The sequence below is a fragment of the Lissotriton vulgaris genome, chromosome 11, assembly GCF_964263255.1.
Source record: "Lissotriton vulgaris chromosome 11, aLisVul1.2, whole genome shotgun sequence".
NCBI lineage: Eukaryota > Metazoa > Chordata > Amphibia > Caudata > Salamandridae > Lissotriton > Lissotriton vulgaris.
The window spans coordinates 980,860,330-980,880,557 of NC_141699.1; the positions used below are offsets into that span (position 1 = coordinate 980,860,330).

Genomic DNA, 20,228 nt, shown 5'->3' on the forward strand with positions numbered 1-20,228 from the left:
CCCGCTATACGCTGCTGTGCAGGTCCGGCGTCGGAGAGGCTCGAGGAAGCGTCCTACTCCGACGCCATCTTGGCCACGCCCCCTTGTCTGAGTTTATTACAAGCCCTCTCAGAGTACAAAAGGACTAGAAATTATCTAAGAGGCTCTGTAAGCCCATGGGAGATTTAGAGATGAGGAGGGTATCATCGGTGAATAGGAGAGTTGGAATTCGTTCGCCCGCCAGTGATGGTGCATCAGATGGAACTCTCTGCAAGTGCTCCACCACACCGTTCACATAGAATGAAAAAAGAGTGGGAGCAAGGACACATCCCTGGCGGACACCCCTATTCACTGGAATTCTATTGGTTTTCTGCCCCTGTGAGCCCCACCTCACCTGTGCAAAGTTTCCTTCATGAAGCCTCACTAGAATTGCCAGGATATTCGGGGGATCCCCATTTCAGACAACACTCTCCATAAGCGTTACTGGGGCACCAGGTCAAAAGCAGTCTTTAGATCGATGAATGCGAGGTAAAAACAGCCCTTGCCTATGAGAACCACCTTCCAATAGATAAGTAACAATCTAAATAAATACCTGTTCTATGGTCCCAGTGCAAGCTCTAAATCCCGCTTGATAGTCAGAAAGGATTTTATTATCATCAGACCATAGTAAAATCCTCTCAAGGACCACCTTCCCAACAACCTTTTGAGTGGAGTCTATCAGGCTTATTGGGCGGTAATTGGCAGGTTCGTCTCTGCGCCCCTTCTTAAAAATTGGGGCGACCTCTGCCCCCTTCCACGACTCAGGAATTGTGGCGCCATTATCGATGGCATTGATTAAGATAGAAATAAGCTTTCCCCATTTGGGCGGGTCAGATCGAAGGAAATCTCCGGGGATACCATCGGGGCCTGCTGCTTTATGCGGTACAATGCACTTGATGGCATTTTCCACTTCCTTTTCGGTAAAGGGGTAGCTATTAGAGTCCCCCAAAGTTACCAAAAGATTTTGGGAAATTGATTCGTTTTGGCCTCCCTGCGGACTAGAATAGAGTTTTGAAAAGTGGTCGAACTAGGCTTGGCTTGTTATATTGCACGTTATAAGGTCACATGCTGGTCTATTCTTGGTGCCTTTACCCTGAAGAAGACCTGGGACCTGTAGAGGCTGATATAGGGGTCGAAACATGTTGGTGATTACAGGATTTTTTTTTAGGTCAGGTGATTCAGTGCATTTCACAACATGACTAATGGTTAATGTTTTTAATCATACTGGGGGTACTCGCCAATAAAGAAAATCTTTGAGTATACCTCTAGGTATATATGATATGCTTTTTCTTGCCAATAAAACAGGACCCAACAAATAGTCCTGAAAATAGGTTTATAAGACCTCCCAGGGTATAAAATAGTATCCCTCAATTGAGTCCGCTGGGTTGGCATTGTTCCTACCCCAGTGTGAGAGGTTGTGAAATGATGAAGCATGCCTTGATATATTAAGGGTGAGACAACCCCTCAAAAATCTTTTGATGACCCTCTGCTCAAGCGAATCTGAACTGCAATGAAGTAGCTGTGACTCCATCATCGGCAAGTAGTTTAGTGTGTTTATTTTTTTGAACTTTTATTCCTGCCTATGTCATGGGAACTGAAGGAATCTGCGATGGAGCGCAAAAACAGGAACCGTTAGATAGGCGTCTTTGAAGTCTAGTCGCACCATCCAATCCTCCGGTTGTGGTAAATCTCGCATTGGATGGATAACTTCCATCTTGAAGTGGCAGTACACTAACCAGCCATTAAATTCTTTGAGGTTTATCACGGGCAGTTAATCTCCATCCTGTTTCTCCACCTGAAAACTATGGCTTAACAACCCCCTTTGGTGAAGAGAGGATAGGGCGATAGCGCCTGTGCGCAGCACATCCTTCACCTCTAGATCTATCAAAAGAGCTTGGGCATCAGAAAAAAGCAGTGGATGCAGCCAAAAGCCTTGAACCGGTGAGCCATAGAACTCAATGTGAAAACCCTGTACTGTATGTAGATCCATGAATCACAGGTCTACACTTCCCAATTGTGTAGGAATGAAGCCAGCCGACCTCCCACTTTTTGTCACTTAGAAGATGGCAAAAACTCCTCAGCTTGAGGTCCATGAAACTGCCCTCTGGAGGAGCCTTGTGCACCTCAACTTCTTTGGCCTCTCTTGGAGGGGAAAAACTCCCCATTGGCGGGACTGGTCATGCCACTGATTCTTGTGGTAACCTTGTACTCGGGAAGGAGCTTGTGTGTAGAAACGGCCGGTCCAGTGCCCCTTCCAACAACTAGCCCTGACAAAAAATTGAGGGTGGAAAATCTTTTTAATAGAGGCCTGTGCCTTGTCAAAGTACATTGAAGTAGCAACACACTTCCCCAACTTCTTTATTAATGGGTACTCAAACAGGCCCCTTTGGGCCACCACCTCTCCTCTCCTGCTGTAGAAGTCAGGCCCCACAGCTTGGGGTCAATATCTGTTAGAAGAGAGTGCCCCCTCTCCGTGAACTGTGCGCAATTCACATTGCCCAAGAAAATTACTGCAAGTTGTGCCTACCAAGAGAGGGCCTCTGGTGGGATAGGGTTGCCGGAGGACTCCGACTAAAATTCTTGACGTGGGAGAACTTCTTTGACAATCAATACCCTTTATAGAGTCACGGATATATTTTGACAAAAATGTCTGGAGTGCAGACCATATTCCTCGCCAGTGAGGAGCTTCCGGTAACAGGCTCCTTCTCAAGGTGCTTACAGAGGCAGTCCACCACCAACTTGGCTACTTTGACAAAGGGGACCATTCTCCTAATCTGAGGTGGATGAGATCATCCGGATCCAGCATATCAGACTGACCATCCGGGTCATCATGTGAGAGAACTGGAGTGGAATCGGGATGGGGCGCCATGATCTGCAAAGGCCCACCTTATTGTTGGATTCCCCATAGGAATCATCATTGTGCCCATCCTGGAAGGAGGGGTTGGAGGTTGGGTCAGGAGGCACGTGACCCAGCAGTGCCCCAGGATTATTATCCAGGCCAGGGGAGGAGGGCTGGAAAGGAAGGCCTGTCAAAGGTACTTAGATCGACTCCCATGTCTGCTTGGCACTTGTGCGGTCGTTGGGTGCCCTGGTCAGACGCTGTAAGGGATCCCTTGAGATGGGTTGATCTAATGACATACTTAAAGGCATTGGACAAAAGTAATTGATACCAATGAGGCGCAATCACTGTGGCGGCATCCTGCTGAATTGAGGCATCTACCACCTCACAGAATTTACCATCAAAATGAAACACCAACAGGGACTCCTCTTCCATGTACACAGCTTCCAGTTGTTGCAAATTGCAATTTCTGTTATTTGTTTAAACCCTTTTAGGGGATAATATGGCACTGGGCGATACCAGTTAATTTAGGCGTACTAGAGACCACGTAGAGAGACTTGCCCTGGGGCGAACCTCCACCCTGTTCCAGACTTAAAAGGGTTTAAACCTCCTTGCCGGTGCCTGACCCCATTACTGGCAGTAATCACTTTAAGCGCATCCTGCGCATAATCAACTAAAAAGGAAGGAACCTGTTTGACAGACCCGTTTATAAAGACCTTCTTGCCGCTTTGATTATGCCAAAATATACAGCCCCAGTAGGGCGTTACAAGTTTCAGGCGGCCCTTGGGGATAGACACTGACCAGCAGAGGCTCAGCGGGCACAACAGCTCTTCTGAATGCTCTCTGAGATGAAGCGCGTCACCCGTAGAGCACTGAGATGTGGCTAGCGTGTCACTCACTTGTGCACCCTCTAGCACGCCGATATGGTTACTGCACTCACGAGGCCCCGGGGAATAAATAACTGTAGTAACCAGCCGCAAAAGGAGAGCTGAACATATTTCTGCGGCAGAGACCTACAAACAATCAAAGTTACCCCATAAAAACGCACTGCAAGAAATATCATACAGATTAAATACACAAAGATAACAGGGAAAAGTGGAAAGACATTTATCTGCCTTCTTGAGCAGGAAAGAAAGAGGAGGTCACTCTGGGAGATGCTCCTTATGAGGGATTATGAGAGAGACTGTTCTTTGGTTCAGAACTAGTAGTTTCTCTCATGCCTCCTGAGAGAGACTTACTGTAATTGCTTTCATTTGATCCAAATAGCTGTGAACTAAACAACTGCTTGATAAAAAGATTTGTTTTATAAAAATTCTTTAGCAGGGGCTCCTAGTTTACATTTGTGACCATTAATTTGAAAAAAGGGCCAAGTAATGGTGAATAGCCTTATTGGTTAACAGTCATGTACTTGTGTCTTAAACCACAGTGTAAAATACATTAATGATAATGGGGTTGGAAAGCACTACAAATATGCCTTCAGACCTCCTGTTTTTGCTGACTTTTTTGGTGGCCTTAAGACTCTGCACACCTTACCAATGATAACCAATGTTAGTTTTTGTGCTCTCCCTTTAAAACATGTTTGATTGGCTTACCAATTGGCATATTAAATGTATATATAAGACCCTTGTAGCGTTGTATACCATATACCCAGGGCCTGTAAATTAAATCCTACCTGTGGGCCTGCAGCACTTATTGTGCCACCCACTTAAGAAGCACCTTTGCTTGTCCCAGGCCTGACACTACAACCAAATGCAGTTTTAAACTGCCATGTTGACTTGGCAATAAACCCCATTGCTAAGCCTTAAACTTCCCATTTATTACATGTAAATCACCCCAAGACAGGCCCTAGGTAGCCAATAGAGCAGGGTGTCTTGTAATTGAAAGTTTGGGCATGCACCTTTTAGTTTTACATGTCCTGATAGTGAAAACCCCCTAAATGCGTTTTTCACTACTATGAGGCCTACCCCTCCCATAGGATAACATTGAAGATTCCTTATTATATTTAATAAACTGTAATTTTGAATTAGGAGCAGTTTTTAGGCCATATTTGGTGTCTTTGGAATTATAATTAAAAAAACTATTTAATGGTAAAGTCTGTTTGTTTTATTAGAATTTTGAAAATGTCACATTGACATTTTTCTGCCCTGAGCCTTTTTGTGACTGCAGCCTGGACTGGACTGGGGAACCGAAGGTATGAATTTTTAAAGTTAAAGAAGGGATATAGCGCCACGAAGCATAAAGTGCTAATGATAGTCAATATTCACTATTGACCTGGACCTAGACGCAATTTGACCTTGTAAGCAATGGAGCATGGGTCGGATGCAACAACCAGGTTCGCCGGGGTGGAAGATTTTTACCTTCTGACTTTAGTCTTCTAAGTCCCAACCCTCCACAGGAGTACACTTCTAAAGCTACTCAAGTCCTGAGAGGAGGTACATAGAGATTCACAGGGTGTCATGTGGAGGCCACCAGCAGGGTCCAGTCCAGTTGCCACTGGTCAGCTGAGCAGTTGCTGGAAAGGCCTCTTGGAACTTGTTCTACCCTGTAGCTTTAATAGGAGTGCAGCAAGGCTGACTCTTGGAGTCCAGTTTTTTTGTACTGGGTAAAAGAGGGAGCTGGTCTAGTCCTTCAGGGCTCCTCTCAGGTAACAGACAGCAGGTCCAGTCCTCATCTGTTATTCCGGAGGACTAAGAGTGTCTGTAGTGAGTTCTTGGAGATGCAGACATTAGAGGCTTGAGACATCAGGGACCCAGCACCCCTGAATGGAGAGGCAAAATGATAACCACCAAAAATAAGGTCTTGAGCAACAGTATCTGGTAAGAAGTTGCTGCATGGGTTCAAATGATTTATCCTGGAGAGCGACAGGTTCCAGAACCAGGCTATAAAGGACTCTACACAAATACCCCTCTTCTTGGTTCATTGAAAAACTCTTTTGGTCGCCCATTGGACCAATAGAGTAGAAGAACCCAGCCTCAACTTAAAGCTCTCACTGAGAAAACCTAAGATGTGAGTCAGGTCAGAATCTAAAGAACAGACTCCCTTTTTGCTCACCAGGCAATGAATGAAGTCCATTGACAATCATAAGCTTTATGGTCAATAGGCAGCATGATCCATCAATGATAAACCCATGGTTCTGGAGCTCCCAGCTTTTCAACTTCAAGCATGAAAGTTGAATCCACTGGGAGGACAGCAAACCTGATGGGCTAGGGAAATATTGTAGGACTCCATTCCTCCACGAAACATTCCACTTATTGGGTGAGTGACGGCTTCAGTCCTTAAGAGGGAAAGGTTCCTCCATCTGATAACCCTACTTCTTTGTGTTATTCCTCCTACATTTTGACAGACATTTATTTTGTGGTATTGTGTAGCACTGGGAGGTTGTAATGATTGCCTCTTTCTTTCCTCTTTACCCTGTTGTGTTATATAAGAGTCCATTCCCTGTAAACGGACAGCTGGTTCAGAAGAGGCAACTGCCCTTCTCTGCCTATAGTCAACAACCAAATTTACTTCCTTCACCTTTTTCTGGATCCATGCTAAGACAGGTGGAATTCAAAGGAACGGTAGGGAAAGCATAGTAAAGCCTGCAGACAAGTGCACCATAGAGTATGTTTCTTCATCATCTCCCTGTGCTCCCAACGCTTAAAGGTGAGTACAGAACAGGGAAGCAAGACATTGTTTCTTAGAGATAATAGATATGAACTGCTGAAGCATCCACAGAAGGTGCAAATGTTTTCGGGGAGAGACATAAGCTCTGAGAAGAGAGGGGGGAAAACTTGTGTGTGCCGCCACCCAATACCAAATCTGGGTGGCCATCCCTGCAAAGGCCCAAGATCTACCCCACTTCCACTCAATGGATTCAGAGGACAAGAGCACCATTTTGTCTGTCCAAATTACCACCAAGCAACCTTAATCCTATAATACAAAGATCATGAGAACAAAAAGAATGGCATCCAACTCCTTCGATTGCAACCACCTGAAAAGTCTCCCCCTCCCCAACGTGACCTCTGTCTGTGGGTCGTGAGGGCCTCCCCTGTTAGTACCACAACCAGCTTAGAGCATTTATGTTCAAGCTGGCTGGCTTGTGCAACACTGACCGACATATTCTCCAAAACCAGTCACCACTTCAAGTCTCTGCACATCTGACACTTCGCAAGCTGGGAAAGTTACTAACTCCTGACTGAAGGTTCTGAGTAAGTACCCAATGAGACTTAGGCAGGTAAATTAGAATCACCTGGAGTCACACCAAGTTGCAAACCTTGGAGGTAGCAGACTAAGCCAGAGGAGCCTGACCTGAATATAACACTCTTCATTCAGGTAGGGATGAATAGAAATTTCATCACAAGGAATGCTTGCCATTGGAGCTAGCAACTTTGTGAATACCTTTTAAATGGATTTCAGCCTGAAAGGCAGATCCTGGAATTGAATGAAGAGATCACAACTACAGACACAGCAAATGAAAGTGATTTAGTTGGACATGAATGTAAAGCTGATCAATTACCAAGTGCGGGGAAGTAATGACTTTCCCCTTAGAACGAAGGAGTTATGGGCTTGAAACAGATCATGTCCAAACACAGGTTTGTAATCTGGTTGATTAATATCCTGAAGCCTTCTTCAAATCTACGTAAGGAAGTCATGGGTGTATAACTTGGGTATGGGTGGGCTGGTGTTGTCCTCTTTAGAAGCAGATCCCAAACTTTGATTGCAGTGCAGCCTTCTGGATCTCAACTAATAGACAAGCAGTGATCACACAGTTAGAATCTGGAGGGTTTCTGAGAATTCCATCTGATACTCCTGGTGAGCCACATTCATCTCCCAATCTTTCCTCCGAGTCCCCCAATAAATCCAGGAAAGCCTGGAGGTGATAATCCACCCTGGTGAGTCAATCAGGAACCTTGCAGAGGCTTGGGAGGAGGCACTCATCAGTTATTTCTAACACCTTTCCAGAAGGATTGACACTTGAAGCTTTTATGGAACTTACCATAGCCAGTGAGTGAAACAAAGAAATTCTAGTGATACGAGGAAGAGATCCACTGAGCAGCAGAAGTTGAACGTGTCATCTTCTTATCTAGAACGGACTGCGAGTGTTTTCTGACTTGAAAGGCTGATGGATGATTTATTTCCATGACTATTCAACTAGCGTTGTACCCTGACTCGGTCGACTGATGATGTTTATTTCCTGGACCCCCTCCACCTTCCAAATCTTGGCTATGAGCTCAGTGCAGTCTTGCCCTTCCCTGCCTTGCCAGGAGGGTTTCCCAAAGACCTTACCAGAGATGGAAAGATACAGTTGACTTAAGGGCTGGCTCTCTGGGAGAGATTCAACCACTGGTAAGTTTTAGTGTATGCTAGTTTCCCTGTGTGATTCAAGGGATTTGTTGGGGAGGTACTTCGGGCTCCTGGCTGATCAGCCCACAAGTTTGTCAAGCATGGCATCAACCTGATAGCATGAGGAAAATTAGCTTCTAAGTTTTTTATGAACTAAAGACTGACATGAACTTAGGGATGGGCATATTTGTCTAACTTATGTAGAGAGACTCTTGACTGCAGGGTGTTCAGAGAGTTTGGCCAAAAAGAGAATTGTCAAACTGGTGAAAGAGGCTGCACTGGTTCTAGGAAGGCATTCAGCATCTGGAAGCAGTGGGATTTCCTGTGGGTGAGTATCCTACACAGGAAGTGTGAATAGCCAGGCTTTGATCATTTACTTTTTGTGCATCATCGACATATATCAGAATGATAGCCCGCTTGTGAGTTTTGGTCCAGGGCAGTAAAAGCTGAAACTGACATTTGCTACCTTGATGGAGTGCAATGTATTTATTTATTTGATTATTTTGCACAGTTACTTAAGACCATTGCAATAATAATACAGACAATAAAACATTAAGAACTTAAGAAATGCTGTGTTGTGCATTTATTAGAATAACATAATTTCTCAAGGGAAATATATCCTGTATGATAGCAATGCTAAATAAGAAATAAAACCATAAATATCAGTGATAAAACCTCATCATCATCAAAAGCTTTATTACGACAATTAAGTCTTAAAGCACATACATATAACAGCTTAAAACATACAGATACATTAAAAACCATGGATTACAAAACATTAAGTTATACTATAGGTAAAACTGTGGCTCAGGTTCATTGATGACCTCTTTGTTATCTGGCATGGCACAAGGGAGGAAGCAGAGAGATTTGTGGCACAAATCAACACAAATGATTTAAAACTGAGGTTCACTGCTGAAATTAGTGATACCAGTGTGAATTTCCTAGACACTAAAGTATATATATGCAACAACAAATTAGAAACTACTTTGTACAGGAAGAAAACAGCAGGAAATTCTGTGCTACATGCTTCTAGTGCTCACCCGCACCATCTGGTGAATGGCATACCTTACGGTGAAATGCTTAGAATCAAGAGGGTATGCAGTACACGAGAAGAACTAGAAAAGGCCCAACAACTTAGCAAGGAAAGATTTGTAGAAAGATGCTATTCTAGACAAATAGTAGATCAGGCCATTGCAAAAACAGAGATACTAGTTAAAAATGACTTGTTGGCAAAAAGCAACCAAAAGGATCAGGGCTATAGCCACAACGAAGCAAGGGGGACTGAGGAAGATAAGAGTTTTCGCCTTATCATAGGGTACAGCAAACAGCACAAGGCACTCCAAAAAATCATCCAGGGAGGTTGGCCCATACTCCTCAATGACCCCATACTAGGACCCCTGCTACCGCAGAGGGTGTCCATTATGTATAGTAGAGCTCCCTCAATGAGGGATTGTCTGGTGGTACCTGATCCTGAAATTATAACTAATCCTATCTGGTATCAGAATTTAAAAGGGTTCAGAAAATGCAAAACTTGTAAGGCATGCACTCATGGGGTCAATACCAAAACTTACTTTAGCCCATTCAACTCCAAACCGAACAAAATAAATAAAATGTTAACTTGCAAAACAGAATATACAGTGTATGTCCTAACAAGCCCATGTGGACTTGTCTATGTGGGCAGCACCAAGTTACAGGCCCATGTCGGAGTACTCCAACACCTCCGCGCAATAACGAATATGGACAACACTTATCCGGTGGCGCGACATTTCAAGGAACGCCACGGATCTAACAACAAAGGGTTGTCCTATTACTTAATTGATGCAGTTTCCCCTAACAGGCGCGGAGGGGATAGGGAAAGTAAATTACGTAAGTTGAAGACCAGATATATCCTGTTACTTGACTCTAAACATCCACAGGGCTTGAACTTAACAGAGGACTTGTACACTTGTTTGTAGTAGAGCATAGAACTGGAATGCGCTAACTGATATTCCGTTTGCATGTCCCCAAAAGATTAAACGAGAGGTGAAACAAACAAGTGCCTATAACACAGCACTTCCTAAAAAGAGGATATTGTGTAAATAGATTAATTTTAGGTCTATTTATTTACTATTATATTATATAATTTTTGTACGGGTGTTTTTAACTATTTTTGGATGTTTTAACAAATATTTTTTAAATATTTTTGAACATTTTTACGGCATTTTAGGTATTGTACTTTGCACATGTGAGCCATTGATGTTATCAAATGAGATGAGATGCATCGATGTTGAAACTGTTTGACGTAATCTTGTATGTTGTGTTATGATAAGTCAGTATTACAAACCCTCTCAGAAAGGAAACCCGCTAATTATCTAGATTGGTCAACTACGATGTAAATATCAAGTACCAGGTATCAAACAAAACAAAAGTAAAAAATTGTTGATAAAGTGATGAAAGAAAATAACAGTAGTAAACAATTATGGCAATATAGATAACAACAGCTTGCATTGCCCATTAGGTTCATGATAATTTTCCAAATGATATATACTGGACACAATTTTAAATTCACTAGCACATTAGACACTATTTAGAAGTGTTCTCTATGGAAGGAGATACATAACAAAAAAAATACCTCCAACAAGATATAGGTTTATGTATTTCACATGAACATCTAAAAACGCAATTGCCAACACTATAATGGTACAGAAATTAATTTTCAAGGGGCGTGCCTTATCAATATGTGATACATGTATAAACTATTTTAGTTTTACAAATGGCAGCAGAAACGTTGAACTACGAGTAGTGTAAATGTCTTTTCAGCGTGAGGCAGCCTATTAAGTATTATGAATTTTATAGTATTTTACTGATATATATGTATCAATTCATGAGAAATTATATACATACAATTTTATGATTATCATGTTTAATTGTGTACAAACGGTTATCTGAAAGTTGGAAACTAACGCGCATTCAGCAATGTAAATATGCTTGAAATAGTATGTTTTCCATGTCCATAGAGAATGTAACTCACGTGATTCACTAATACTCTGCACTGTCACTTTAAAAACTGCTTCCTTAATCAAAGTCAATTGTCGAGTGAACAAGCGGCGTTCGCGCTGCGAAACGCGTCTCTGACTTTTGGGAAAATAAATATTTGAAGCATCGATACCGGGTCTGTGTCCTGTTTGCTGGCAGCGCGTGATTGAAGACGTGGCGGCTATCCCGACAGGATTTTCTGATATATATATATATATATATATATATATATATATATATATATATATATATATATATATATATATATATATATATATTAAAACCATTTAGTTAAAAATATATTAAAAATAATCTAATCATAATACAGAGATAATTGATTAGGACTGTTATTGTGGGCAAAAGACTTTAAATATTAATCAGCCTTGGGTTCCACCAAAATGACGCATACGTATGCTCCATGACCAGCTTACAAATTTACCTATTGCTATGGCAATAAGTGGTGCGGGGTCAGAGCGGAATACTCTCATAGCCTCAGCACAATTATGAGGCCCAGTGATTTACTTATCGGTCTCAGCCATGCTCGCCGAGGAGTAATGTATGCAGGGCAAGCTAAAAGAACATGGGCTACTGTTTCAATTTGATCTGAGAAGAAAGGGCATTTATCACACTCATCCTTACCCCACTTTGCAGTAAAGGATCTAGTTGGCAAGGTACCTAGCCTTAACTGGAAATATAATTTCCGGTCAAAGGGTTTTGTTATAATATCCCAGTATTGCTCAAGACAGGGGAAAGATTTAAATTCCATAAATTTGCCTGTTAATGATGAGGAGGAGTGGCTGCCGTATGTGTTGCAGAACACCATTTCCCAATATTTTGCCTTTAAAGCTTCTTTAGAGGGAAAGGACGCATTAGCAGGATCTGCCCATAGTACACTCATGCCCATCATTTCGAGAAGGGACTTTATTTCCCGAAGCCATTTGATTCTGTGTTGGCTATCTGTCAGAATTACGTCCATGAAGCCTGATGCATAATGTTTTAGTTCCTAAAACCTGATTTGTGCCTGCGACTATTAGGAGCCATTTTTGTCAAAGTGCAAGTACAAAGGTGCAGGAAATATCAGATGAGGCTTAAAGGCAGGAAGGGCAAGTGCAAAAGTTTGTAGCGAGAAGTCCCATTTGCAGGCTGGCACTGAGAATCAAGGGGGACCTGGTCGGAGGCTGTTTCCCATTGGTGTGAGCCAGAGTTCCTTAGCTATGTGCAAGAAATGCAGGGGATCGTCGACCGAAAGTAGAAAGTGCTCAGCCATTGCTTCTGTTTTAACCGGACTGACCCGGTATGACATTGTTACACACTCCCAACAGCCGGTCACTCACTTGGTAGGGTAGCTGCGTTCAACCAATTCTGTCACCAGTAACCTGAACTTGACCAGTCCTAAACTGAGGGTTTTCAGGGTCTGTTCTGCGGGAATACGATGCATTCTTGGGTGAAGCCAAAAAGTGTTTAGATACAGGATAGTGTAGTACATAAATATCCGCTCTAATGTTTATAGAATGCTTTTACTTCATGCAGAATTCTTTATTCTTATGTTCCATGTTTGCCTGTGATTCTGGGTTCTGTTCCACAGCATTTACTGGTTGCCTCCGTGGTGTAGAGTCCATTCTTGTCTCTTCGCATCATCTTAATAAAGGACTTTTTATCTTTACTTGAATACGGTACCATCTATTTACTTTGCCGCTGCTATCTGATTTTCTTTTGTCTATCAATTTTGGCTTGGAAAATGGTGATGGTAGAGAAGAACTGTGGACTATACGGGCTGTTGGCCTTGCTGTATGCTTAAGCGGAAGGGGAGTTAGCTGTTGCACGTTTTTGATTAAAAAGTTGTCTGTGTAGTGGTTTTCTTGCATATTGTGATTTGTATTTATTTCCGGTTTGCTTGGCTACATCCTCATGTTACTAAGGACTGGGACAAGTAGAAGGTACAGCATTTGTAATGTCTTTGCTACTTACATGTAATAGCAGTGTTCTGATTCTGTCTTCTTCGCTTCATTCTTACATCCCACCCCTCATCCTTGGGCAGACGCAGGCTTTGTCTGCTTTCAGCTGGGATACTAGGTTACCCCAGCTGAAAGCAGATGCCGCTTGGTGGCTTCTGGGTTGTAGAAACTGATGGGGCGATTACCATTGCGGAAGGCCCGTCACCGCCAGCCATGCGGTGGCTGTCCTTCCGCAGTCGGACTGCGATATTCCCCCCGCCATTTACGAAGGCGGAGGGAATTGTGCTCGGCCCGTGGCAGGGAACGCAAAGACCATCCAGAGGGCCTAAAATGGTGGTGGTGCCTAGCAGGCACCGTCCACCAAATTAGGATGCTGGCTACAGCTGGCCTTTCGGAAAGGCTTGTGGGGATTTGTTACGGAGGCCCGTAGCGGGCCCCCCTTGTGTTGAGGGGAGGTGTGGGTGCACTGGCGGGGTACCCCCTACATTTCACAGCTCTACGTGGCAGTCACCGTGTGGTGCCTGCCAGGTCGTGCAGTGAAATGCACATCCTGCCTTTTTGTATCCCGGCGGGTGCTGCAGTCAGCAGCACCCGCCGCAATGTTAAATGGCAGGATACGACCGCCATGGTGGTGGTCGCATCCTTATTTGGTGTGCAGAACTGCCGCATGCATGGCGGTCGGTCCCTGTCACCACCAGGATGGCAGACGGACTCCAGTCCGTGCGCCATCCAAATGACCCCCTGAATTCGGAGTGGAACCTTCCAACATGGCGACCTAGGTCCGAAATTTAGTTGGACGGGGAAGTGCCTGTTTGGTTGGAGGGTGCACTGCACATGTTACTAAGGATTTGAACGAGGAACACTGCATGGGAATGAAGAGATTAACCGGTAAGTAAGAAAGGCTTTAAGTGTGAGTCTGACCGAGATGGCTGTTTTTAAGATGTCATCATGGAATGTATACTGACTATTTGGTATGCTGCGGCCTACCTGAGATTCTTTGTGGCTTCAGCAAAGAGATAGTGTGTCTTAAAAATGTGAAGCTTTTTAGATGAGCCAAATTCTTCCCAAAATAGTTTTTTTATTTTTATCTGAGGTTACATTTATGTGCTAAGAATTATGCTTAGATATTCAATGCTATCATCAATGTTCTTTTTAAAATGCACAGAAAAGAAAATGTTTTAACCTTCTTCAAAACCTCAGTCAACACTTTTGGAGGGCGGAAGAGCTGAACAGTTCAAACCCAGGGGTGCCATCCATAAGAGTTTCCAATATTAATGCGAAAACTTTTGGTTTTCAGTTTATTCAGTCTGTGCACCCTAACAATAAACTTTTCTGTTTTAATTTCAGTACGAAAAACTGGAACACACCACTTATATTTGACCTGAAGGAAGGAACAGTCAGTCTGATTCTACAGACGGAAAGGTATCATTTTCTAACTCTTCCAGGCTTTACGATATTGCAGAACATCTTCTGAGCACCAGGTCGGGAGGTCGAGCAGTTAGTTGCTTACTTCCATAGTGGTCTTCTTTCTCTTACTCCACTCATGCTAATCTGTCTTTTGTCACGTCCTCTTTATACTGCTTCTCTGTTAAAGTATTGGCAAATGACTTGACTTTAAATTAAGCGAGCAATACAGCGCCCTTGGGTGTCAGATACATTCCCACCATTTTGAATAGTGTCGGTTTTAGTGGCGGCTGCAAAACTGGTCCACAGTTTCTTAAGGAAGTTAAATATGTACTCACTTCTGATCATTTGAAGGTGTGGTGCATTACAGTGTTTTTAAATCATCAGAAAGTTATGTTTTTCTCGATGTTAACTTTTGTAATCTGCGTAAAATGCATCTCTTCAATTTATGCCGTTCTCTGGTTACAATTCCTAATCTCACACCTATGAGGTTTATACTACTCAGTTAAAAATAAATAAAAATGGATTGGGTTCCGCCAATAAAAGGACCACGACCCTGTCACCCTCCCTGGCTTACGTGCTGCTCACTTGTGACACTAAATCTGACGGGCAGTGAAGGACAGAGTGGATATTAATGGCTTGAAGATACTCTGTGTACTGAGCAATGATTCAAACAGATTAGTGGCTGAAAAGACATGTGTGATTGTCTACTTTACTCTCCCTATCTGTTTTTCATTTTTATGTTTTTGTATTTGTGTAATGAAGTGTTTTTGAATGTGACCGCGACTTGCTTACATCCATCAAGAGGAGGCTGGTACAGGTGCTTCCAAACAACGACACCGCAATGCTTAATGCAACATTCAGGGTGGCATGGGGTCACATACCCTGTGCCTGGAGGCCTTGTGCCTCTGGAAATGGCTGGACCACCAAGGAATCTTCTTGGTGGTAAACCACCTGGCAGCTCATTGAATGTCAGGGCGGATGAGCTCAGCCATCGGCGCATTAGTGGCAGATACACCCAGAGGTGGCACAAGGTCGCGAATGAGGAGAATCTTGGCTCGATCTGTTGACCACTGCAGAGAACGTGCAATATCAGCACTTCTACACATTGGAGTTCCCAAGGGGTCTCTTGCAAGGAGAAGCATTCCTCTGTGAGGGAATCTCTGGACTCCTGTATGCTTTATCACCACTACCACTCCTGCGCTGAGTTCTCAAGAAGATCAGGACAACCCTGGCCCAAGCCATCCCAGTGGCTCTGGGTGGGGCACAGAGTTTGGTATTCAGAACTCCTGGGCTTGAGTGTATGTCCACCGATGAGGCTGCCCTTTCGGGAGGGCCTGCTGTTGCAGCAACAGGGCAGGGTTCTGCACCCTAGCCTCTTTCATCTCCACCTTCAGTGCATGGAAATTGAGGAACGACAGCTGAACACCTTTGACCTTGTCGGAGGTGGTTGATTTCAACTTGCAGCCAGGAATCCCTTGACGAAAACTGTATATGGCAGTCACTGGGACAAGTTTGTGGTTTGGTGCGGTACACGTCAGATAGACCCCCCTCCAGGCCAAGTTGTCTGGCGTTTTGCTCTTTGTCTTGCATGGCAAGGCTTTGCTTTGGTCACAGTTTAAGATTATCTGGGTGTCCCTTAGGTGGTACTGAAGGGATAGGGGCAGGTATATTTTGAATCACAAGTCATGGTGAAGATTTTCCAGTAGTGAACACACAAGGGTCCGCTGTTTCCACAACATGTTCAGAGAGTCTAGTAGCCTCTGGCTACTGGCCTGGACAAATGGGGTCTTGATTAAAGCATTGACCATCTATATTTTAGGTTCAGGGCAACACCTTCCATCAAGAGAGACAGGACCCCAAGCAAGGGGGTGAATTTCAGATTAGTTAACACCTCTAAGGATGGCTGAGGGGGTACGTTTAGGCAGGTTTATTGAGCAACTCCTCAACCAAGGTGTAAAATTGTTGGTTCCTGGGCCATTGGCTTGGCGATTTTATGGCTTCTGTCAAGATGTACTCCAAGCTGGTCCTTTCAGTCAACTAGGCATTCACTCATTTCTCCTTACGGGGTCACTCCTCTTAGCAAGTGTTTCCCTAGCTCCTCATCGTAGGTAGGTAGATCTCATCTGTCTCCACAGGCCCATCTGTAAAGTTACTTCACGTTTTCTGGACTTAGGCCCTGTGGAGAGAGGCTTCTAAGCTATGGCTCCATTCATGGCTCTAACCATCATTCTTCTCTCCTGATTCTGGTTCCCATGAATTTCTTTTAGACAAGTCCAATGGTGAACAACATACTAAATGAAGAAGCCAATAGCTATTCCTCTCTGTGGCTACGCCTAGACTACAAGGAAAGCCTTCCTGGGAAGTATTCTTCGTGTTCTTGGATCACAAATGTGCAGTCTCTTTTCCTCCGTCCATTCTGAGACCACTTTGTGGTGGGTCAGGTGAATGTGTAGAGTCCCCGATCTGTAGAGTCCATTCACGGGTATGTTGATCAGAGGCAGGAAACGGGTAATAGTTGGTTTTTCAGTGGCAGGAGAAAAAAGCCCATTCACATCAAAAGGTAGTGGGCTGCCTCTGTCTTCAACATCCCAGGCTCTCTTAGTTTCAAGAAGAGCTCGAAATTTGTATGGGAATTCCATCATGTTGAAAAGATCATGCTGCCCCCATTGTACAAGTCCTAAACATGATGAAGTGAAAGGACACCAGTTATGGGGGATTGAACCGAACTTTACATCATGGAGGTGCTAGGCATCCCTCCTCGCCCCTATCCCCTCCACTTCCACCCCTACACAAGGCTTCAGATTAAAACGCTTGTACCCGTCTCTAAAAAATATGTCTCCACCACTATCATTCCATCAAAGCCTTGGTGAAAGGGCATGGCCCCTCTCACCATAAGGGAGTTCACATTTCTTACACTCTGGCATAGGAGCCTAACTCAGGCTGAGCCATTTGTTTTTGTCAAGCTCAAGGTTGGGAGAAATGGACAGATCCATCCAGGATTATGCAAGGGCAGCACATCAGAGGTTTGCAAAGCTGCACAGTAGACTTTCAGCCCAGTAAATGTCCAAATTTATTAAGAGGTTTTCATGCATCTCGGCTGAGATAGTGGATTTAGCGTTTCTGAGAATACAGATGGTCCTCTATACTGAGACCCCAAAATCTGACCTTTTAGCCCATTATCAAAGACGTACACCTCCTCAACAGTCTCAAGACTTTGGTGAGATGTCCCTGTCCTGTTGCAGCATGTCTTCTGTTTCTTTCAATATATAGATACAAGTGACTATTTTTGTATGGAGTGGGTTCCACATGTGACTGTCTAAAGGTTTCCTTGATCTCTTGTGCATGATGCTTGCAATCCCAGAAATCCGCCGGTGCTCAATCTTAGCTGGGTAAAACTTTGGACTCTTGTGCTAGGGCCAATATTCTTGGCCTTTCAAGACAGTTTAGGAGCTCATGCACACTTTTGCATCTTTTTGAGTCAATGTTTTAATCTCATCTATCTTGAAATTCGACGTTTCAGGTATGAGTATCTTGTGATGCATTTTTCTCAAGTGTATCCCCTTTGTCTGACGTGGACGCTTCCTGGGACTGTTCCTTCAACTCCTTTAAGAGATATTTAAGAGAGAAATCCGGTCGGTCCTCAATTGGATTTTCTTTCTGATAAAATACATTTTATAAGTATTTAGAATTTAATGATGGTTCTAAATCTAATACTTAGTTCAGCCGCGCCTTCCTCATAAACATCTCTATCTTAACCTTTGTCATTTTGACTGCTGCCGTCCTCAATGTATCCCTTTTATTCTGGGGAATCTGTCATTTGGTTGGATACAGGAGCAGACATATCGCACAGGAAAAGGTGCATGTTCAGATCTATTGACGTTGCAGCCTAGTGAAAGACAGTACCTAAAAGAGTAATGGATGTCACTCTTCCTCCATATATTGTTATATTCTTAATCAAGAAGTGGGAGTGAATCCTGCTGGTCTGGGAGGATGCTGGGGTAACCACTCTAGTCCCAAAACCCTCAACCAAACCTTTCAGTCGTGAGTGACGTGTGTTATTCACCACTATGGTATTGCTGTTTGGGAGGCATCATCATTGGGTTTCGCACCTATAGGTACTCTCTTCCCTAGGTGAGTACCGCCTCCTCCCGAGGGAAAGTACTGGTGGGATCCGTCAAAGAAAACCTAAAATTATCTCCTGTTTCTTCAAAGAAATTACTTTAATATGTGAGAAAGATACCGGGGTAATATTAAAAAGGGGGTGATGTTTTTTGGAAGAGTGAATAAACCGTAAGCTCAATAAAAATTATCGTAATTTTTTTTTTAAACAAATTTTTATTGATTGTACAGCATATTAAATCACTGTGCAGTAAGTGATAACATCTCCTACATCTATACTCCCCCGTAATAGTCCCGAGCCAAATCTAGCCGGGCAACATAATCATTATAAGTCAACACTTCACTTCACTAACGTGAAAGAACACCCACTGAACTTTGCCAAGTAGGTGGTTGCAAATATCTTTGACAGCCTTTGATAATAATCTCTTGTGCGACACGATCGCTGCTAGCATGGAGATTCTGTGCAGTTCTGAACTTCAGTCTTTTTATAATGAATATTAACCACAGGTTGATTACAAAGAACCCGCTCCTCGAAATTAGCATTGGACCGCTATTGCTTCTGGTCCACCGGGGTGTATTACACATAACCAACTTTACAGTTTAAACCACAGGACCACAGTGAACTGTGTTCGGCATAAGCACACGCTCCACAAGTAATGAAAACAGCCTTTTCATCATTAGAAACTACGTGTCCCAGAATTCCTGAAGCAACTGCAGATATTGGTATATAGGCGTTTTAAGATGGCCCCCGGCAACACCAGAATCGAGCCATTTTGTTCCGGCGAAGTTGCTGATGACAGGTACTAGTCACCTATCCGTTTGAGTCGGCTGAATGTATGAGCGGCATGAGCGGCAGTTGCGCTGTTCATCTGCGAGTGTACGTGCATTCATAAAAGATTGTTGCATCCGTAGGTGCATCGATTGAGGACACGCGCATTTTGAAATAAAAGCGAGGAGGGGATACAGACAACGCTTGACATTTTGCGTTTTGAGCGCTCCGCAAGGGAGCTCACTAATGGGCAAACATAAATGAGACGTTCCTCGCGCATTCCCAAGAATAAGGTATGTGCGTTTGAGATATCCTTTGACATACTTTCGCGTATTACCTCAAGCCCTCAATAAAAGGGCCCAAAAAGTTTTTAATTAGGCAATTTATCTATTTGCCAGATTCCGCTTCGACAATCTGATTATGAGTGGACACACAGCTGCAATCGCGATTTGATCCTCTTCATGAGAGGTACGACATAATCGTCTTTTATCCCCAAAGAGCCTCACATTTGAGTCAGCCAACAAAGTTACAAAGTAGCCCTTATTCTTTTTGTAGGTAGAATTGCCCTTTATCTCTACAAATAGCACAACAGTATACAGAATCTTTTCCTGAGCCTGAAGATATCGAAAGAGGCCAGGATGTCAGAAGATTTACAGGTACTTATGGTGGAAATAATTGGTGGTGCAACTTGAATAGAAAAGAGGAATGCAGTGAAATAATAAAAATTGTATTGTTTTTCTGCATTTTCACACAGACAAAAAGCCCTGATGAAAGTCCAGGA

The 20,228-nt window shown here is 43.5% G+C and overlaps 1 protein-coding gene across 1 annotated transcript in view; it reads left to right on the plus strand.

Moving 5' to 3' along the window:
- Window positions 1-20,228, plus strand: part of IFT80 (intraflagellar transport 80) — a 474,284-nt gene that overhangs the window by 324,014 nt on the left and 130,042 nt on the right. The window contains exon 11 of the mRNA XM_086944208.1: window positions 14,500-14,574. Within this exon, the coding sequence (XP_086800334.1) occupies window positions 14,500-14,574 (75 nt within the window). The remainder of the gene's footprint in view (window positions 1-14,499; window positions 14,575-20,228) is intronic.